Genomic DNA, 22678 nt, shown 5'->3' on the forward strand with positions numbered 1-22678 from the left:
TTGCCAGCTTACGTCTAACAAAGCAACGCTCTGGCTTCTTCTTTCAGTTCTCATACTGTAAACAAGCATTCGTTCTGTGGTCTATTTTGTGCTCTGCTTTTTGTGCTTTTTTTGTTGGTGGTGGTGGTGATTTTTCTGTTTAACATGGCAGCCAGTCGTAGTGCTGGAGGTTTAGTGTTCCTGGGTGTGTGAAGGCTGAGTGCCTCGTGGACAATACGCAGAAGCCTTGTTGGAGAGGTCTTCATTCAGACATGAGTTTTATAGAGCTGTTGGCTGAGAGTTCAGTGTTAAGGAATCAACAATGTAAAGTATCTTTAGATGGAAAAGCATCTAAACATGGTTACATAGTCATCAGGTCACGAAAATGCTGTCACCAGCAGCTCACAGGAACCTGGCCGTGTGCTTCCCCCTGGGAGCAGTAGTTCAGTGTTTGCTAATTCATTGTTTGTAGAAACTTTATAGGACATAACTTCCACAAATAATGAGCCTCGGCTGTAGATAAATGGAGTCCAAGAGCTCAGAGTGGCAGCTTTTTCTAGGGCGAGCTTCTGACTGCCAGAGTATCCCTCAGAAGGCAGGAGAAGCGGAAGTAATTCTGGCCACGTGGAGTGCCTCAGCTGGGCACAGATTTTCCTATCAGATTTGAAAAAAGAAAAAAAAAGATATAATCAATCTGGTCTTTTATAAGCACAAATTGTTAGAGAAGATCAATCTGAAACTAAGAGTAAATCTTCCCCCTCCGCCCCCCTCCCCAGATTCCTAATTCAAGAGTATTTTCCCTTATCTTTGACCTTAAGAGGTTGTAGGGGAAGTTGGATACTCAAAACCTATAAATCAAAAGCCTTCCTACAACCAGACAATAGACACCATAACACAGGGGACCATGTTTGTTATACTTAGTGGTTCTCCTGTTTGCTCAGAGCACCAGCCTTTTCAAAAGAAAGGATTCACTTTGTTCCTTCTGATTGAGAAGATCACAAAATTAAACTCTAACTTGCTTCTCCACGCTCTTACTTTTTGAAATGTTTGCAAATTGTTTCACCCATATCCTACAAGGGAACGTGAAAATGATCATGAAAAAGGAAACCTTCACCGAAAATGACCGGAAAATCCAAATGGCAGGAAACAAAGGGAGCATGGGGCTGGGGGAGAGGGGTGGGGGTGGGGAGGTGGTGGCACAGAATATAATAATATGCCTGCAGCCTCTTATTTCAGCAATTTCCGAGTTTTCATGATTTTAAACAATGTCCCAGCAAACCTTCCTAAATACAGTGTTGCGTATTCTAGTGCATGTTTCCAGTAAGTGCTGCCCGCGTGGCTTGTGTGTGTCAGGCTCTAGGGTGAGTGTGTGGACCTTCCAGAACCGCTGGGTCACTGGGGTAGGTAGTCAGGTGGGCGACTTAGTGATCTTGTTAGAGTGCCTCCCTAGGATAAATTCCTAGAAGTTGCAAATTTAGGGTCCGTGGCTGGGCTCACTTAGGTTGTCATTGAACAGTTGTCCCCAGTCACATTCTTCCAGACACCCACACCAGCACGGGTAGGGTAATTTCTTTTCGGCCTGTGCCAGTCTGGTAGATGAAATGAGATGTCACAATCGCTTTCATTTGCATTTCTATGTTTTTTTTTTTTTTAACTGAGGTGGATCCTCTCTCCATGGGGGTTTTAATCATTTTTGTTTCTCTTTTGATGAATTGGCCCCTTTTCTCATTAGGGTGATGACTTTTTTTTCCTTTTTTCTCCCCTCATTGAGTTTTAAGGGTTATACGTTTAAATATTAACCCTTTTTTCCTATGTGTGGCAGATATTGCCTCATTTTTTTAATCTATCTTTTTGCTTGATTGATGACCCCAGCACGACACGCAAATTTTAAATTGGTGGGCAGTCAAATCTGTTAATGTTTTCCTTTGGATTTATTTACTTAACAAAAACTGTGCTAAGTGCCAGGGCACTGTTGTATGTGTTTTGCAAATATTAATTCATTTGATCTTCATCAGAACCCTATGAAGTGGGCCTTACTGGTAGTCTCCCTCCCTACCCCCCCCCTTTTTTTTAAGATGAGGAAACTAGGTGGGGAGAAAGAAGTTAAGTACCTTGACTAAGGTTACCCACCTCTTGTATGTAGTAACGTGAGAATATGCACCTGGCCCCAGGTTCTTAGGCTAGCCATCAGGCCATACTACCTCTGGCTGTGGTATTTTGCTCCGTATGTGTGTTTATCTGTAGTTACTTCATAAATGCTCCCCTAGTCTCCTAGATCCTTGAGGGCAAGTGCTACACCTTTTATTATTTCTCCAGGTTCCTTCCTGGTCCCCTCCACGCAGTCCTAGGCAGAGTAGCTAGATGCTCCGTAAATACTTGTTGACTGAATGCATTAACTAAATCTGGATTCTGGATCATTTGCTCACACTTGTGTTTATGCTCAGAGAGGAGTTGACAGGTCCTGTGTTTTCATGTTGCCTCCAGCAGGAGACTTGATAAGCTGGGGTTTGGCTTGGGCACCTGAGCTAATGAACTTCACTCCCCCGGTCTGGCTGTACTTTTCCCTTACCACACATCCCTCCTTCCCTCCTCAAATAAGCCTCCTGGCTCTGTTCCCTGCTGGAGAAACTTGAAGAAGCCTTTTCCCAGGCTACACCCTTCCAAACCTGTCGTGTAAACACCAAGAATGCACAAGAGGGAAATGCAAGAGAGGATGACAAGTGCCAAGATGCTGGACCAAGTCTTGAAATGCTCTAAGACTCGAGCGCCTTCCAGCCGTGCCGCTGGGTCTCTCTTACTTCCACGTCCAAGGCTAAGGGAAAAACGGAGCAGCTTTTCTACCAATACCAAGAACATTCTCTTCAAGGTTGAAGCGACTCAGTCAACCCATGATTGACCATAATCTTCCCCTCTTTTCTCACTTTAGACAATCCCTCTTGGTTTTGTCTTTGAAGGCTTTTATACATTCCTTCCTTCCAGTCTCATAGACTATTCTTCAGTAAGTCAGTGGGTCTCAAAGTTTGATCCCTCAACCACCGGCAGCAGTGTCCCTGTGAGCTTGCTAGAAACGTGAATTCATGCCACGGCCCCAACCTACTGAATCACAAACTCTGGGGGTGAGGGCCAGCAAGCTGCACGTTAATAAACCTTATAGGTAATTTTGGTGCACACTCAAGGCTGACAACCAGTTCTCCATGGGATCCTCCCCACTTATCATTAGAACATCGTAAACGTAAATGAGCTCTCATGGTAGAAAATTTAGAATATAATAGACATGAATGAAAGAAGCAGGCCAAAAAAATTATCCCCCAACTCTGCCACTCAGAGGGGATCACTATTTTAATATTTTAGCGTATTTTATAATTTTTGAAAACATAAAAAAACCTTTATTCCCTTTTATGTGGATTATGGTCTTGCTTTCTCAGGAGTTCTGCCTGCTTTGGGTTTTTCATTTTTTTCCCCCTTTCTTCTCCCCAAACTTGTCTTGAATCCACAGTTCCAGTCCTTTTTTTTTTTTTTAAATCAATCTTTAGGATTTTATTTATTTATTTTACAGAGAGAGAGAGAGAGAGAGAGAGAGAGAGAGTGCGAGCATGAGCTGGGTGTGGGGAGGAATAGGGGAAGACAATAGCAAGCCAACTTCCCCAGTGCAGGGCCCAGTGCAGGGCTCTTTCTCACAACCCTGAGGTCATAACCTAAGCTTTTGAAACCAAGAGTCAGATGCTTAACCTACTGAACGCCCCCCAGGTGTCCTCACAATCCTTTTTTTTTTTTTTTTAAATTGAGATATACTTGACATAACAACGTTGTGTGTGAGTTTAAGGTATATAACATAGAGATTTGATACACTTAAATTACAACGTGATTACTGGTGTCTCATTAGCCGACACCTCTGTGGTGTCACATTATTAGCATGAAAATTATTATCAATTAAAATCTAATCCCTTAGTTTAAATATTTCCAATACAGTTTTCTTGTTGATAATCACTGTGCTGTGTATTAAATGGTCTCTGGGACTTACTTTTCTACTAGTTCCAAGCCATTCTTTTCAAGCATATTTCTGATAGTGTCACTTCCGTGCTCAAAATATTCAGTGGGTTCCTCTTGCCATTTGAATGAGTGCATATAAACTGCTCATCGTAGCATTTAAAGAGTTTTGTCATAGAATGTTTCCCCTCTTATCCACCAATACACATACTCCATAAGGAACAAACCCCCTTTTGTCTCTGGCACCTAACAGAATGTTATGTACTTGGTGGCACTCAGTAAATATTTGTTTGAGGAACCAATGCATCTTCTAATACGGTCAGATCATAGTTGATAAATCTGCATGTGCTATTCATTTCTCCAACCCAGAACAGTAGCTCCTGCTGCACTGCCTTCTCAAAATGTATAGGCCTGGGGCCCATCGTAGAAGATTCTGATCCATTAGGTGAGGCTTCCTAAAATACATAAGCTCAGGCCTATAACATGCCTTCCTCATTTCTGCAGGTCAAACACTAACCCATCTTTATTGGATATCCTCCTTCTAAAGTCATCCCCAGGCCTGTCATGCCTGATGGTTCCACCATGGTCCTAGCCTCAGCTGATAGGAGGGTGTGGGCAGAAAGGAACAGTCACCTAAGTCAGGCTAAGCCAATCAGGTGATTTCCCTGAGAATATAAACCATGTCATGGAAGGCAGAGGCAGTCCGAGGGTGGCGGGTGCTGAAAGTCAGGAGGTTTGGATGTGGTGCTGGCAGCCACACATGGTCATAAGTGAGCAGAGAGAGCCAACCTGTTGGGAGGCGAGTGGAATAAATATGTAGAAGGAAGTAGGAAAGACTGTGGTCTCAGAGGGAAGGGGAGGTAGAGAGCGAGAAACTGCTTGATGACGTCCCAGTTCTGAGAAGCCCGGCGGGGCACCTGGGTTCCCGCTCATGTGACCCCTTTAGTCACTGGAGCCAGCTTGCAGGATCCCTGACCAGGAGACCATCTCTGCAGGCCTGCCTCAGATTCCTCCCCGGCTGTGCAAGTCCCCAGTCCACCCACCTGCGGGATCCTCTCACTGCTCATCTCTTCAGGTGTTACTGCGTCAGGGGGGCTGGGAGGCTTTACCCTGAACTAGTCCATAAATAATCACGTTGGCCAAAGAACCAGAAATGGGAAGGGCATGGAAGCACGTTGCAGGGCAGGGAAGCACGTTGGAGAAGAAGGAAGAAACCATTAAGGGGAGAGGCACTCTTCTGTACAGAGGAGGAGGAACCTGAGGAGACCTATTGGGTGAAGAGTCCAGGTCTCCCCTCCCTCCCCCCCAGACTCCTGTATACCCTGGGGGCGCCTGCCCAGAGCAGCTGGGGAAGGGTCTTAGCAGCTCCCCAGCCAGGGAATAAGTGTTGCCCAAAGTGACTTCCAGGGCACGCATAGGATTTTGTTGTCAAACCCGCTTATAGAACAATTGTTGAAATAGTGCCACTTGCTTTTTTTTTTTTTTTTTAAGATTTTATCTATTTATTCACAAGAGACACACACACAGAGGCAGAGACACAGGCAGAGGGAGAAGCAGGCTCCCTGCAGGAAGCCCTATGTGGGACCGGATCCTACAACCCCAGGATTACACCCTCAGCGGAAGGCTGCTCCACCACCGAGCCACCCAAGGGCCCCTAAACAGTTCCACTTGTTTTTTGAAGACTTCTCAGGGGCGAAGGCACAAGGGTAATTTGTAAATGTTTAGGAGGGGAATTGAAAATGGAATTTTTCCAAAGAATTTGGGCCCTGCCCCCTTTTTATCAGGGAGCATCTTTCGGAGCTGGGGTTCTGTGGAATTAGAAGGTGGAAAGGCCACCCCAAAGGCTGCCTTTGGCTTTCAACAAATGTCTGAGTGCCCCACGTCAGAGGGACGAATAGGCAGATGTTTGTGCTCCCCCCTCCCCATCAGGCAGTGCTGGTCCACCACTTCCTCTTCAGGATGATGTCTCTTGCCACATCCCCATGCCATCTCCATGGGAGAGAGAAATTAAGGAATACAGACGGTCCCTGACTTAACAATAGTTCGACATACGATTTTTTGACTTGGTGATGGTATGACAAGCAATATACATCCAGTAGACACCACACTTCAGGTGGGGAATCTGGATCTTTTCCTGGGCTAGTGATAGACTGTCTGATCCCCTGTGGGGAGGCCTGGCAGCTGCAGGCAGTCGGGGGAGACAGCTGCCAGGCCTCCAGCCATTCTCTACTCAATACGACCACTCCGTTTTTCACTTTGAGTACAGTCGTCAGTAAGGTACAGGAGATACTCACCGCTTGTGATAGACGATGTTGGCCTGGTTGTAGGCCGATGTGAGGGCTCTGAGCATGTTCAAAGTGACCGAGGCTGAGCTGTCGTGTGTGCTGGGTTAGGTGTATTAAATGCAATTTTGACTCAAGATATTTTTGACTTCTGATGCTGGGCTTCTTGGGACATGACCCCATCGTAAATAGAGGAAGGTCCATATGTTTGAGGATGGAAGAAACCAAAAACACGCAGAAGGAAAGAGAGGCTAATAAAAGACAGCTTACCTCACCGTACTCCACCCTCTACTTAGGGCTTCCCCTGGCCCAAGGCTTGTGTGCCTTAAAGGTGTTCGGCCTACACGGCTGGTTCACACACTGGAGGCTAAACACAGCTTGCACGGACAATTTTAAGAGCGACACACTCCACGGGCTTGATGAACTCTGAGGACAGAGGACTGGAGCGAAGATTAACATGCCACTTCTCTTACTGCGAAGAGATTTCTAGCTATGGCGTGAGTGTGGTTGGCCATGTGGAGGGTTGGGCGCTGGTCATGGAAGGGGAGTATTGCTCTTCCTCTTTTGGGTCAGGGGGTGGGGGTGCGGGGCAAGGCGCTTGGACCAAGGTCTCTGGCCTTGGTTTCTTTGATGGGAGATTCAGCCCACACAGCTGATATGCTGAAGGAGGGTGCCACATGCTTGACTGGTATCCGGTTGTCCCCTTGTCACCAGTTCTAATGCTTAGAATCTCTGGCTTAAGGCTTCCGAGGTATCCGTCTCCCTCACCTTACCCCTTTTGCTTAGCAGGTTTGGGTAGGTCACATCCAGCGCTCAGTAATTAAAAGGGGTGGGGCTGGATGGCCCCCACCTTGGAGTCATCTCCTGGGTGGGATTTGCCTTACAACTGCTAAGCAGTCAGGCCCTGTGGCCAGTGTCCTTGCTGAAGACTTACCATCACCCACCCCTCTGAAGCTCTGTTAAAAGCAATGACTTCCCAGATCCATTGGGGTTTCTTTGTTTTTTGGGAACAACAACAAAATAATATCCAGAAGCCCTTATGGATTTGTCTCTCGAACCTGGCCAGGTTCAAAGGGGCGGCAAACGAGAGGCCTTTCTGAGGGAGGGCGCCCTGGGCCTTCTCCCTGGGTTGCCTGCAGTTTTCAGGGAGCTCAAAATGGCCAGTCCCCTGGCTCAGGTGGGTTCAGGTGGTGGTGGTGATGGGGGGGGGGGCGGCCTTTTCACCTGGGCTTGTCTTCTGTGGAGGAGCCGACTGATGTGGCTGCCTGGGAGGGGTGTGCAGTCACCACCAGGGTGTCCTGTCGGACTCTCCAGAGGCAGCTGGCTGGGGTGGCTTCGGCGGTGGGTGGCCCTTCTCTGGAGGAGCCCGAGCTCCTGGAGCGGTCGCTGGGGGGCCCTGCGAGCTGTCTGCCGGGCTCTGGAGAACTCGCAGTGCGAGGGCGCGGAGGGCGCGGAGGGCGCGGGGGGCGCGGGGGGCGCGGGGGGCGCGGAGGGCGCGGAGGGCGCGGGGGGCGCGGGGGGCGCGGGGGGCGCGGAGGGCGCGGAGGGCGGGAGGGCGCGGAGGCGGGTCGGCCCCGCTGGAGAGGCCCTCCCGGCGCGGCCTCCAGGACGGGCCTCCGGCTCGGCTCGGCCGCCTGTAATGGCCTCCCTCCTGCCTCCTCCCTCCTCCCTCCTGCCTCCCTCCTCCCTCCTCCCTCCTCCCTCCCTCCTCCCTCCTCCCTCCTCCCTCCCTCGGCAGACACGCGCCGGCGGACGACAGCAGGCGCGGCCCGGCCGGGAGGCTGCGGTGCCTTTGTGCCTTGGCTCCCGGGGCTCGAGGTGGGCGCTGGAGGAGGGCCGGGCCGGCCTGGGAGCCCCGCAGGACGCCGCGGGCGGGGGGAGCGGAACCCCCGTGCCCCCCGCAGAGCCTCGCCCGCATCGTAATTCTTCTCATTCTTACTTTCGAGCCTTGTAAGGCGTGCGGCTGGGGCAGGAGCGTGCGGCCCGCCCGCGTGGCCCGAGCCTGGGGAAGGGCCGGCTGCGCCCCCCGTCCCGGTCCCGGTCCCCGTCCCCGTCCCGGTCCCGGTCCCCGTCCCCGTCCCCGCGGCGCCTTGGGAGCCGCCCCCCCCCCGCACCCCCCCGCCGGCCTGGGCCCCGGCTGCGCCCCCGGGAGCGCTCGGGCGCGGGCGCGGGCGCGGGCAGGGGCGGGGCGGGGCGGGGCGGGGCGGGGCGGGCAGGGGCGCCCGGCGGGTCCGCACCCCGCGCCGCCGGCGGCCCGGCCCACGTTTTCGCTGTCGCCGGCTCCCTCCGCCCCCTCCGCCCCGCCCCGCCCCTCCGCGCCCCCCCTCCCCGCGCTTCCCCTCCTCCTGCCTTGGTCATGTGTCGCCTTTTTTTGTTTGCAGTGGAAACAATTTCTCGCCGCTCGGCGCGCCCCGGCCCGACGCGCCGCGGCGGAGGCGAGCGGGAGGCGGGACGGGGCGGGGAGAGCGGCGGGGCCGGCGGGAGGACGCGCGGCGCGCCCGGCGGACGCCGCAGGTCCCATGCCGCGCCGCGACCCCCGCGCCCCTGCCGCCCGCGCCCGCGCCCGCGCCCGCGCCCGCGGCCGCCCCCCGCCGCCCGCCGCCCGCCGCCCGCCGCCCCGGGCTCGCCGCGCCGCGCCGCGCCCGCGCGTCCTCAGCCGGGCCACCGAGCGATGCCCGCTGGGCGCCCGCGAAACTTTGTCGGCTCCCGCTGAAGGGCTGCGGCGCCCCGCGCCCCCCGCCCCGCGCCCCGCGCCCCCGCCCCGCGCCCGCCAGGTGAGTGCGCCCCCCTGACTCGGCGGCCCCGGGCGGCGGCGCGCGTCCGAGGCCGTCCTGCAGGCGACCTCGCCGCCCTCGGCCGACCGGGGGCTCCGCGGTTCCTGGGGGGGCTCGGGCTCGGGCCCGGGCTGGGGTGGGGGCGGCGGGGCCGGCCCGGCGGGGCGACGGCAGAGTCCCCGGAGCCGGCAACTTGCCGAGTCCGGAGAGTTTCCTGCCCCGACGTGCGGGCTGCGCCGCGGCGCCTCGGCTCCCGACAGACGCCCGAAGGGAGCGGACCGGGTATTGTCCGCGGAGGACGGGATCCCGCCGTCCGGGCCCCGGGGGCGGGGCGGGGCGGGGGGTGCAGGTCTCGGGAGACCCCAGGGCGGGACACGGGCTCCTAACAAAGATGCCCCCGCCCCCCAGCCGTGCAGCCTGGGCGCCGGCACCGAGAGCCCCCCGAGCCCCCCGAGCCCCCCGAGCCCGGCCCTCCGCGCCCCGGCTCTCCAGGAGACCCTGCTAGCGCCCGGACAAGTTGGGGGACGGCGGGCTTTTATGGATGTGTTTTTAAGGCTCGCCGCGGCGCGGCCAATAAAAGGTTTATGACATCTGACCGGCAGTGAAGGTATGCGAGCTCCCAATTGCCCAGTAGACGGGAGCGGAGCAGTTTCCTCGTTGCCAGGCAACGCCGCTGATGGACGCGGGCCGCAGCCAATCGCTGCTCCCGCAGGTCCCCTTGAAATGTTTTTGACAAGTACAGTAGACGGGAGTGGAGCGCGTGCGTGTGCGTGTGCGCGGGGACGGGGCGGGGTGTGTGTGTGTGTGTGTGTGTGTGTGTGCGTGCGTGTGTGTGTGCCCGGCCCGGCCCGGCCCGCGAGGCTGCCTTAACTCCGTGAAGTTCACTTCCAGCCTCTGTTCAAAGCCGGGCCAGACCTTCTGATAGCGGGCAAGAGCCCCGCTCTCCTGCTGCATTTTCTCCTTTGAAAAGTAAACAAGATAACAAAACACAGCAAGGCGTATAGAAGCAAAAAGAGGCTGCGTGTGCATGGGACGCAACCAACAGCAAACCGAAAAGTTGTAAGGAGGTCACTAGTGAATAACTATTTGCGTATCTGGTGGAGCAGCCTTATTGGCAGCAGATTAAAAATGTTTGCTTAACTGCAGACTCACATGATCCGGATTCTCGCTCTCTCTCTCTCTCTGTCCTCTCTCTCTCTCTTTTCCTCCTCTAAAACAGGAGGAAAAAAAGATTTGGCAAATTATGTAGTTAGAGTATAATAATGGAAAACTCCTCAGCTGTGGTTTCTGGGAACTGTGTTTTTTTTTTTTTTTAAATGGAACTGTAGTGATCAGCAGCTCTTGATACGGTTGCTATGAAATGCTGGATTTATGGGGTTGCAGTTAACAGTCGGAGAGCATGGGGGGATAGAAACACAAAGCAGACAGATGATGCAAGGGTAGCGGGGGCCCCCGTCACCCTCTTTTCTTGACAGTGCCATTTTTCTAATAAAACCCACACTGCTGGCAATGTTTGTTTAAAACAAAAGGAAACATGGAGTGTAGTGTGTTAGTTCCTTTGGGAAGCTACTGACAAATAAGCAAATTGAAAAGAAAGAGCAGCATGTTGTCATAGCAACAGTGCAATTAAATTACTTTACTGTCAGCCATGATATAATTTTCCTGTTTGGAAGCTCAGGAGACATAAAACTTTCATCTGGAGCTGAAGTTGACTTCAGCGGCTGAGGATTCGTTCTGCTTTGTGTTCTGCGTGGACATTCCTGGTTCGTGGAAACTTAGGGTTTTTTGATGGGGATGTGGGAAAACTTTGAGAGAGACAAGCGGAGCTTTGATTTGTTCATAAAGAAGGTAAAAGAAGGTAAAAGACATTATCAGGTTGGTCTCTGGCCTCCCCCCCCCCCCCCCGCCCCAAACCTGAAGATACAAGATTCTTCTTTAAATTGTGTCCTGTAGGGAATCCCTGGGTGGCTCAGCAGTTTGACACCTGCCTTTGGCCCAGGGTGTGATCCTGGGGGCCTGAGATCGGGTCTCACATCGGGCTCCCTGCATGGAGCCTGCTTCTCTCTCTGCCTCTCTCTATCTCTGTGTGTGTGTGTGTCTCTCATGAATTAATAAGTAAAATCTTAAATAAATAAATAAATAGTGTCCTGTAGTACTCAGGTGAGGTTCCTTGTTGGACAGAGAAATAGTCCCTGTGGCTGAACCTGAGATGTGTCCGCTGGCCCACTTCTCTCGGACTTTGGTGCTCATGGAAGTTTTCTCTCTTTGGAGCTGGGGATCGCTCAGCCACCCCAGAAAGCTTTCTCATGCCTTCCGCCAGCGCGTACTCTCTGTCTGCCTTTCGACAGAGGGAGGGAGGGTGCTGCAATTCTCAGGCACCCTCGGCTGGCCGTTGGGTGCTTCGCATTATGCTTTCTAGAATCCCATTCTAGAGCTTCCGTAGCTGAAGTGGCAGTTACTTTCAACACAGTGTCAATGGGCATTCAGAGCCTGAGAATGATCATGTCTGCTTTTGTGTCCATTCTTTTTTTTTCTAGATAGTTTGCTTGATCTTCTTACTCAGGGGGACAAAATAAAGCGGACCTGCTTCTTAAGCCAAGCACATTGTGCGAGCGCTACAAGCGGACGGTGGGAGACCTCTTTCATTATCTTTACTGTTCTTTCTATCACATTGAGTACTCGAGGGTTGAATATGCTTTGTATCTATCGGGGTCATTCTGTTTGTGGACTTGCCACGTCCTCATTTTCTTTTCTCCTCAGAAGTTGTACTCCCTGTTCTAGGTCATTGATAAAAACGGGGGGTGGCCTGGGGGTGCAGAATAGAACTCTGTAGCCATTTCTGTCGAATTTGCCTTGCAGTCTTGAAGCGGCCAGTTGCTCTGCTGACGCTCTTCACCACTTCTAGTTGAAACTAGAATTAGTTAGACAAATTAATGGCTTGTCTTCACATTCGCATTTATTTGTGCGGTGCCCTGAGTTACGCACTTTTTCACGTGGGGTGTAGTGTCCTGACAATTGCATGCACTTTTTCCTCCGGTTCCAGTCTGCAGAATTCCTTGTGACCACTCTTCCACTCTTGCCACTTGCCAACCGTGATTAAAGTTGCAGAGTTTGGGGCCACTGCTTATGAAGAAAAGATACTGTCAGAGAAAACACGGCCAACCAATGTGGGCCGTGGTCGCAGTTTGAATTCTGGGGCAGTTGTCATGGTTTTCGTGTGGAGGCAGCTGAACTTAATCTGAAACCCGGGGCCTTAAACTTACAGGTATTTTCTTTTTTGTGGGGCAAGGATAAACCTCAAGGTAACAGGAGTGGTGCGTGTGCATTTACTTCGTAGTGTCTATCGTGAAGGCTTGAAAGAATTTTACTGGGGCAGATACTCATTGTTTGTAGAGAAACTGAGGCACCAGGAGATAAATGATCATTATCAGCAGGGGCACAGTGACAGTCTTCATACATCTGGGAGGAAGGTTTTGTGGATTTTCCCATTCTTTTCATACTGTATTTGCATATTGAGATACTGTAAATATTTCCACTTTCACCGTATTTAAGAAGTGACAGTCACTGTGCTACATGCGGAATGCACTGATTTTTACTTCTTAGAGCATTTCTTTGTGGTGGAGGGGTGGGTTTGTGTTGCTACCCAGTTGTGGGAGCCATGAGACGGTGTTTCTGTGGGGCGGGCCAGGGGGAGGGGTGTCCATCCAAGTGGCAGGGGTGGGGAGCGGGCTCCGAAGAAGTAGGAGGGCGCAGCTGCCTTTCCGTTTAGGGGTTCCCCCCAACTCATCTTTTCTTTGTGATGTGTTTACCAGGAGCCTTCACATAAATGGGTCCAGTCATGCCTCCCAGCAAGAAGCCAGAAAGCTCAGGAATTAGTGTCTCCAGTGGGCTGAGTCAGTGTTACCGGGGCAGTGGCTTCTCCAAGGCCCTGCAGGAGGACGATGACCTCGACTTTTCTCTGCCTGACATCCGACTAGAAGAGGGGGCCATGGAAGATGAAGAGCTGACCAATCTGAACTGGCTACACGAGAGCAAGAACTTGCTGAAGAGCTTTGGGGAGTCGGTCCTCAGGAGTGTCAGCCCTGTGCAGGACCTGGACGATGACACCCCGCCATCCCCTGCCCACTCGGACATGCCCTACGATGCCAGGCAGAACCCCAACTGCAAACCCCCCTACTCCTTCAGCTGCCTCATATTTATGGCCATCGAGGACTCTCCAACCAAGCGCCTGCCAGTAAAGGATATCTACAACTGGATCTTGGAACATTTTCCGTATTTTGCAAACGCACCTACCGGGTGGAAAAACTCAGTGAGACATAATTTGTCTTTGAATAAATGTTTTAAGAAAGTGGACAAAGAGAGGAGTCAGGTAAGCCCTTTGTGTCTGGAGCTCACATTTTTCTCTTTTAAATGTGTCATTTCTCCCTGTTTTTTTTGAGGGGGGGAATGTTACGGCATGTAAATTCACCACACTGAAGGAGTGGTCATAAATGAGTAATTTTATTTCATTCATTTGGTTGCAAAGAACTTCCCTTGCCCTTAAACGTCCCAGTTAAAGAATGTTTTTGGTGGTTGTGCTGGACTGAGGGTTTCCCACCGTGGTATCCGAACGTAATCACAAAACGGGAGTTTGCACACTCGATTGGTTCTCGGCATCGTCCCTCGACATGGGTGGGACACTATGGGTTTACAGTGCAAACACAGGGCAGCCGGTAACCATGAGGTGTGTGTATATACATTTGAGGAGAATTAGCCGCCTAGGGCGGGAGAAAGATGGCATTTCTTTTCTTCCTGAGTATGGACTTGGAGAGAGACCACGTCTCTAGGATTCTGGAATAAATGGACAGTCATGGACATTGGGAGGTGACCAAACAGTATACTCGAGGACCAGACAGAGACGTGAATTGCCCAGGTAACTCTCATCACAGCAGGTGTCTACGTAAGCAGCCACTTTGAAAGACACCCAGATTATGAAAACTCAGGGTAGGGTTCCAAAAAAGATTGAATTTGGACTGTAAAGCCTTAAGGCCTGGGTTTCCTGGCCTGCCGGAGTGAGATGGTTTCTGTGATTTGCTTTCCCTTTCTGGGAAGGAACATCATCGTAGGTGTGGTAGAAATAGGATGAGTAGGATGGACGGGCAGGGCTGGAACACAGAGCGGCGTGCTCGGACTTTGGAGATCCCAAACGTGACGTCGCTGCAACTCAAACAGAAGCTGGGAAGCAGTGTCTACAGCCTTTTCTCACTGTCCTTGCATTTTCCAGCTTCGTTTCTCGTGGTGGTAGAATTGCGGTGGGGAGCTGGCAGTCTGCTCTTTACCCTTTCTAAAGTTCAGGGGTAGGGTCGCTGTTGGGGCCTCTCTTCCTCTCCAGAAACATTTCCAGTAGAATCTTGAGCCTGAGAAAACCCTGCTCAGCTCGGGCACGGAGGCCTGTTGCATAAGGATGTGGCGAAGCCATGCTTCCCCTGGCTGCGGCTGGGCACGTTTGTCTGCAAGTGCTGTTCACCTGGAGTTTATGCTCAAGATGGGCAGTGGGCATGCAGGGCTTGAGGGGGTTGCCTGGGAACCCCAGGAAAAATGAGGACACTCAGGAGCTTTGCCTTTGGCCGCTGGTGTGTGCGGGGGCTGCGTCCAGTGTGCAAGTGCCAGTAGTCCCCATGTCCCGGTTTTTGCGTAACTGACAGTTGTAGGGTGCTGCTGTTGTCCTGGGTGCCCGCTGCTCTCCTTTCCCTCCACATCTCCAGACCGACCTCTGGACTCCGCTCTTGTCGCCCGCTTGACCATCATTCTTTGAACTTGAAGAGGATTTGCTGCTCCGCTGTAAAGACCAAGTCTGTGATATTAAAAGCTGCTGTATCAGTGGGTCCTGGTGGTTGGTTAGGAGGGGAACAGCTTAGAAAAGCAATCCCAAGATTAGAATATAGTGAAGAAAACGCTGTTCAGGTCCCCCCGAGCAATGTGTCACCACCGATAAAGCAACGAACAGCGCTCTTCGTTTGGTGTGAACCTGTTCAGCATGTTACTGCCTGCCTGGCTCTGTGTTTGCCACAAGGCCAGGACATATAAAAGTAATTTAGCAAGTGCTCGCCCTGAAATGTTTGACAAGAACAACTCTGTAAAGTGTGCAGAGAGACTTGGGAGGATTATTCATCAGCCCTCCGAGTGACAGGTGTGTTGGATGGGGTGTGTGTGTTAAGGCACGCTGGCAGGTGTGCCGTCTCCCCCCTTTTGCGCCCCCAGTCCCCACTCTGGGAGTCATGTTTCCCTGACTTACTGCCTGTTGTAAGGGAATGGCGTTTGGGATTGGAGATTGTTAATCTTAGGAAATGTTCAGTTCTGGCTTCCGAGCCATGCTCACCTGTATTGACATGTTTCTGATCAAATGCTAGTCAGTGTTGTGGTTGGGGATTGGTTTCCCATCGTTTGTGATCTTGTGAGAACAAAGCCTAGAGTGTCAGTTTTCCTCATTTCTCTTCCTTGTTTGGGCCAGCTGGTGGCTGCATTCAGAGGCATGGATTCCCCGGCACTCCCAGGTACTTCCAAGACACTGATGCTGTAGCCCATCCATTTGGGGTTTCTCCTCTGGCCACCTGAGTAAAGGGGAAGGCATCCTCCCTGCTACTTGGCCCAGTGAAAGCCCCTTTGGCTGTATGGGTAAACTTGTTTTTCCCCCAGGGGATTTTACTTTATGGTAGCTCCCACGCTGAGATTGGGCCCCAACATAGTTGGTCAAGTGCACCCGAATGTTGGTGACAGATACGTTAGTTGAAGGAGAGAATGGAAGGCTTGCACATCCCATTCACATTTTTTCCCTTCTAAAAACTTGGAAGAGGGTTTTAAGCTTGACGGGACTGAGAATGCAGAATCTTACGTGGTCCTTGTTCCCCAAGGGCTTGGAACATATCCCCCGTTGGACACCTGCCTGCCTGGGATGTGGGAGAGGGACCGACAGGATTGCACCAGCAATACCCCGGGCACTTCAAAGCAATGAGCATTTCTTGGCTCCTTCCTGGAGATTCTGATTCAGTTGGTTTGAGGTGGGTTGGGGACAATTGGTGGTTCTGATAAGCTCCATGGATGTTTCTGACTTGCAGCCAGATTTGAGAATCCCTGAACTAGATGCCCTCTTGGGTTCTTTCCAAAGCTGAGATTTCATCGGGAACATCTCATGAATGAGTAAGTCGGAAAGAATAGACAGTTCTGCTTCCGTTTTATCTCTGTCTCTCTCTCTTTTTTTAAACATTTTATCACTCATAAGACTTAGAAACATAAGGACTTAAAAAAAACGGACTGTAAAAGATAGAGTTTTATTTTTATTTTGTAATCCTGGGGAATTTCAAACATACGTGTAGCGAGAGTAGCGTGATGAATCCCTATCACCCCCTTTTGCCCATCACCAGATTCTGTAGTCAGCAAGGGCTTTTGGCATAAGTCTTTGGAAGCAGATCCTAGATCTCACGTCGTTTTGCCTTCCGTGTGCAGAAGAATAAGCTCCAGTTCCTACATCACCTCAATGCCAGCGTCCCCCTGAACAAAGTGAACACTTCCTTGGTATCACCTAATACCAAGTCCGTACTCAGAGATCCCTGAGGGTTTACAGAATGTTCGGTTGGAATAGGATCCCAGCATGGTTTTGGCTTGTAGTTGTCTGTTAGGCCCCTGATGTCTGTTTTCATCGACAGCCAGCCCTATGCCTCCCCACTTTCTGATGCCCTTCCTTGTCAAAGAGACCCATCTGTTGGGCTCTAGAGTGCCCCCACGTTCTGTCTGCTTCATTTGAATTTCATCTAGCGTGTTCTTCGGTCCCCTTGTATTTTGCATGAAATAGAAGTAAGGCTGGATCACCTTCTGAGTTCCCCCACCCCACCCCCCCTCTAGAATGCTTTTTATTTATTTTTTTTTTTAGAATGCTTTTTAGACAGTTCTTCTGTGTTCTCACATCAGGAAGGCTGGTTGGCCCCTCCTGGGGGATGGTGCTGAGCTGGAGCCATGGGTTCATGTGGGATCAGCTGCTAGCCACCTCTGCAAGGTTTTCCATCGGCTTTTCATCTTAAGAGTTTCATCTGTGGACGGACCTCTGCCTGAATCAAAGTAGAGTTTCAGAGTCTGAGAAGACGTTTTATATCCCCTAAATACAGATCTTAGTTAAGACTATAAGAGGAGCACATGCTAACCTGAGAACTTGTAAAGGAGGAGTAAAGTGCAATTCCTTTTCATAGGCCGGATGGTAATGGTTCATGCGCGTGTGTTTATTTCTGTGCTTTTTCTTACCAATTTAACAAAAACCATTGTTATCACAAAAGGTTTATAAAGGAAACACTTTACAAAAGTATGTTTATTATATCTGGGGCTGAGCACTTTGTTTTTTGCTTTATTTGTTTATTTATTTATTTATTTATTTATTTATTACTCTTTATGTGCAACATAGGGCTTGAACCCACGACCCCAAGATGGAGAGTCACACACTCTTCCGACTGAGGCAGCTGGGTACCCCCAGGCTGAGTGCTTTAAACACAGTTTCAGCTTATTAATATGGGCAACTTGTCTTAGTTGAAAGAGGAGTGGATTAGAAGCCAAGATACCTGGTTCTAGTTTTGATGCTGGTGCGGGTAGCTATGTTGGCCCTCCGTCTTCTCATGTATAGAAGCAGGAATTCGTAATTGCTGGGTTTCTTAATTGGGGGTCTTTGGATATCACAGGCTTTGCAGACAGCCTGAAATTATTGACTTCATACCCCGTGACTATGCATGTTGCATTTTCCTGGAGGATCCCAGAGTTCTGTTTGTTCGGTTTTTAGATTCTTTAATGGAACCTCCGACTCAGGAAAAGTGAAGAACCACCTGTATCTTATAATAACATCAGCAGACATAAATATGGAAACACCTTCTTCAAACTTGCCATATGCAGTATCCTACTTCCTCACTACAATCCTGTGAGGAAGGTCCCATTTTCCTTCTTAGCATAGGTGCTGAGTTGAGCTCAGAGTGGTTAAGAAACTTTCTGGAGGTCACACGGCTGATAAAGTAGGAGAGCAGTAAATCACTCTAATTCCTTCCAGTTTTGAAGGGCCTATCCTTAAATTAACCCGGGTGTTTAGTTATACCTCGGTTTACACGCTATTGTAGATAATCTCTACATTCTTCCTCAAAATATTCTATGAACATGAGTTATAGGGAACTAAAATGACACCAGTAAACTCAGAATTTACTGTGGGGGTGCAGGGTAGAAAAAGGTAAATATAGAGAGTCTTTTTGTGCTGTTGGGATGGGGCCAAATTCTGTTTTTATCAGCAAATGGAAAGATGGGGCATGTGTATGAAGCCTACCCATGCCCTCTCAGCTTCCGGCTGCCAGGCTCTATCCTGAGCCTCCTCCACTGATTTGGCCCAAGTTCAGAGTCCCTTCGCTCTGCATAGACACCGTTTATACAAGCTCTCCCTCCCAATTCCCAGCCTCCTGGATGTTTTGCTTTTCCACCCTGGTGGATGAGATTCTTTTTCAAAGGCGCTTTGGAAAATGCGGTGGCATCTCCTACGTGGCAGGACCTCCCTATTATGCACAGTTGGCTCTAATTCCCTCCTCTTGGTGGTGTCAACACAGTGTCAAGTGCATTCCCCTTTCCCATGATGCTGGTCAACGTACCCATTTAACTATAGTCATTTTAGAAGAAGGGGTGACTTATTTTGAATAAGTAATGCTCTTTGAAGAACTGCGCATCCTGGTTTTGATGGGGAGGGTCCTAAAAAGTCAGGGTAGTGTTGGGTGGTGAGGCATGCAAAAAATGTTTTGGGGTTTATCAATTTCTTCTGAGGCCTCTGGGGCAGGTGACGATCCCATTCATCCCTGAGTATGGGCTGCCTTTTTCTCACCAAGGCGCCCCACCCAGTGCACCGCTTTCTGTTGTTGGTGCTAAATGCAAATTTTGTTGCCTGAGGAGGTTGGGGTCTCCAAAGGGCCTGAAGTAAACATAACCCCGTGTCGCAGGCCCTGGAATAGGAAGCACTTCATACCAGCATCCTCCTTCATCCCAAGGAGTCTGCACCACCCTTGGCCATGCTTTCTCTCTGATCCTATCAACTCTGCTTCTTGCTGATTCTTCCAGGTATTAGATGCCTTGGCGGTGGGGAAGGGGGTCGTGCATTCCTGTTCTGGTCTTGCCAGCTGTTGATTGTCTGCTCATTCATTCATTCAAAGACTCGGTAAAGTAGTTATGGTCAGTACCAACTCTACTCAACTACACCAAATGCTGAACGGATACAAAGTTGAATGTGTGGTGGCCTGGGCCCTAGCCCGTGGTCCAGTGAGCCCTGCCCACAGACTAGTAGCCTCTTAGCTCTAAGAACTTAACCAGCAGAAGCCCTTCCTTCAGCCTACTTTCCTCCTTTTGTTTATCTGTTTCCTGTTTCTCCCATCATTCTTTTCTGGCCCTTCTGTTTCAAAGTTAACACTGCTTTTTCAAGTCCCTACAGTGACTCCTATTGTTGACCTTGAGAAGGGTCCCTACGAGTCTTCTAGAAAGCTTCGTTCTTGTGGACTTGGGAGCTCCATTGGTGTATCTGTCCAGTAGCTCTCCCCATGAACGTTTCAAAAAATGTTGCATTTCCTTTGGCAGGGCTTTGTGATACCTGGTAGGTCTATGGGTTGCTTCTTCATTGATGTACTGCCTGGATCTCTGAGCAGCAAGAAATTGCTCTCAGAACCTCCCCTGTTGAGCTGAAGAGGCTTTGGGATTTCCCTTTGAAATCACTTTAGCTGCAGGATAATTCTCTGCAGTAAATAATATGGGAAGTTGGCACACTGACCTCCTATTTGAGAGTCATGGGTTTTGCTTCTTTCACAAATAGTGATGAATTGTTTGGATTAATCCATACTTCTCTCACGGAGCCCTTGGTCATCTTAATGCCCTTAAGTTTTGGCGAGATGATGGCAGGCCTTAGATTTTGTAGAAAATTCCACCATCTGCCCAGTGGACATTTTTGCACTTGAAACAGATGATTATATATTTTAAAAAGGCTAACGTAATGTTTGATTTGATGAGACTGTAGTTTATTAGGCAGACCTTTGTTTATGGATTTTGGTTCCATGGTCCCCTTAAAGTACCTTATTCCCATTCCCTACCCTTGCCACTTTTCACTTGTCGCTTGTCCCGATGATGAACGTATCTAACTAGCCCTGTGAGAGTTTATCTTTTGTCTGCATTTGGTTCAACGCGGACCTGACGTTCCTGTCAGAACTTACCAAGTTGTTCTTGTGGAGTGCTTCCGTATTGGTAGGCTATCAATATCTCTTTACCTGTGATTTCAGGGACACTGGGGCCCTCTGCTTACTAGTTTATTTAGTGGAGAGATTTGGTAATCTGAAAGGTTAAGTTAAAAAGTGAGATTTGGTTCTTGCCTCTTAGGAGCTTATATTGCAGGGAAACAGGAGACAAAATAAAAAATAGAAAAAAGAATAAACCACCACAAGTATGGGAAGCGTGCCACATCAATAAGTGATAGGTGTCATTTGAGGTCAGAGAAGCTTCTCTTCCCTAAAATGGGGCATATGGATATTCTTCATGGGGAAAGCACTCAAATAAATTCACAAAGCATTCTTCTGGTGAGAGAATGAGCATGCAACCTCCAAGAATGGATGAGTTAGGATGAAATTTGACTATTTATTCAAGAAAATCCAAACAACAGTGAGTTAAACACGTTACAAGTGGATTGCTCGGACATAAAATAAGTCTTGAGGAGTTGGACAGAGACCCACATTCCACCTCCCCTTCTGCTCTGCTGTTCCTAGTGCACTGCTGGTTTCCATTCTCAGAGCCTTCTCACGGTTGAAGATGGCATCAGCTAGCATGCTCTCCATTTAGGAAGTAGGTAGGGGGTGTGCAGGGAAGGATCAAACGGGGTCCCACTGAGTTAGCAGTTTTAAGGAGCTTTTTCAGAAATCCCACACTCTGCTTTCATCTCATTGGCTATACTCTGGTCACATGGCTGCAAAGAAGGCTAAGAAATGGAGTCTTTCAGCTGAGACCATTGCAGTCCCAAATAAAACGTTGGTTTTGTTACTATGCAAGTGTGGGATTTTCTGTCAAAGAGGTCTAGAGGAGATAAATGTTGCTAGACCCGAGGGATATGTTGGAACAGTGTCAGAGAAGAGGAAGGAGAGAGATGGGTGGTTAGGAAGGTTATGTAAATACAAGTAAGGAGTTGGTGGGGGAGCTAGGACGCCAAGGGAGGGGGAGGGGACTATAAATTGCTCTGGTAACTTAACTAAAGCAGAGACGCTGACCTATTTTTTTTTTTTTTTAACATGGCAGTTAACCAGGATTTTGCTTCAAGATACTCTGGTTAAATTGCATTTAACATTTTCAAAAGCAAATAGCTTGATGTAGCCTGTGCCCAGTATGATAAGAAGAGAAGCAAGGCGGTGTATGGTGGGAGATAGAGAGTGGTGTAAAGTTGTTTTCTGAATAATAAGTTGCCAGTCTGCTGTGTGAGGTTGCAGAGCGTTCCAAGAACGGAATGCAGGCTTTGCTGTGTGCGCCTGCGCATGCACCGGGGAACTCGGCGGGGGACCAGAAAAATCCAGGCGGGGCGAGCATGTTGCTGCTCGGCGGCTGGCGGCTGGAGGAGGCTCTGTGCTTACCTGCCCTGGGTCTCCTCCCCTGGTCCCCATGGGAGAGGTGGGGCTCTGCCCTGCTCCCAGCGGGGTTGAGTTCAGGGCTGCCTTCCATTTACCAGAGCTCTGTGCAGGATACAGGACCGATAAGTGATTTAACTGATGTCATTAGACAGAAAATCATCAGCTTGCAGGACGTTTGTACACTTTGTTATTAGGGAAAAAAAAGAGGCCAAGTCACACGAGCGCTGCTCTAATCGTGGCTATGATAGTGGAGGGGGAAAAAAGAAATCCAGGGTCTCCCAGAATCAGAGCACCACAGTGTGGCCCGGAGCCTGGATGCAGGGTCTCACCAAGTACTCTCAGGATACTGCATAAAATGCCCAGGTCCTTCCAGTGTCTTCCACAATGCGGCCATGTAAAGTGAGACCCTGTGTTCATAGCCATGATTTCCAGACCGCAGAAGCCTTAGTTTGCAAACTAAAAATCAGACTCGGCATTTACCAAAAAAAAAAAAAAAAAAAAAAAAAAGAAAGAAAAAAGTTCAGTCATTTTAGAAGCATTTTTAGCAGTGATCATTCCTGCCACACATCTATGTGGAATGCCAAGCATAGTTTTGGGTGCTGAGGATATAGTGGTGATGTGTGGTAGTTAGTTACCTGGCTATTCCAGATGATCCATAGGGCGGGGAGAAGGGGAGGGGGGCACGTGTTGAACACTAGAGCCATACATGAACACATAGGTGATAGAGCAGAGAGTGATACACATGGTGAAGAAGACAAAACAGGGTAAAACCCTGGAGACGGGTGAGGAGGAGGGTGGGAGGCTTCCTGGAGGTGTTGATGGGGTCCTGCCTTAAGTGGCAAGAGGGATGCTGCAAAGCCTGGAACAGAGAGAGCAGCAGGTGCAAAGGCCCAGAGGTGGCAGCAGCTGGAAATGTCCAAGGGACAGAAAGAAGGCCAGTAGAAAGGACATTATATAGAGGAAATGTGAGGTTTTATTTTTTTTTAAAATTTTTTCCTTTTTCTGTATATTTTTTTTTATTGGA

General features: G+C 49.9%; 1 protein-coding gene across 8 annotated transcripts in view; it reads left to right on the forward strand.

Annotated features, from left to right (window-relative positions):
* FOXN3 (forkhead box N3) overlaps nucleotides 1-22678 on the forward strand; it is a 391477-nt gene that overhangs the window by 158547 nt on the left and 210252 nt on the right. For 7 of the 8 annotated variants that reach the window (XM_041758145.1, XM_041758151.1, XM_041758147.1 and 4 more), the window contains one exon: nucleotides 12835-13391. In XM_041758145.1, coding sequence (XP_041614079.1) covers nucleotides 12849-13391 — 543 coding nt within the window. In that variant the 5' untranslated portion in view covers nucleotides 12835-12848. Of the gene's footprint in view, nucleotides 1-8869; nucleotides 9023-12834; nucleotides 13392-22678 lie in introns of those variants that run through there. The other variant, XM_041758148.1, reaches the window with a different exon arrangement.

The sequence above is a fragment of the Vulpes lagopus genome, chromosome 6 (assembly GCF_018345385.1).
Source record: "Vulpes lagopus strain Blue_001 chromosome 6, ASM1834538v1, whole genome shotgun sequence".
Classification (NCBI taxonomy): domain Eukaryota; kingdom Metazoa; phylum Chordata; class Mammalia; order Carnivora; family Canidae; genus Vulpes; species Vulpes lagopus.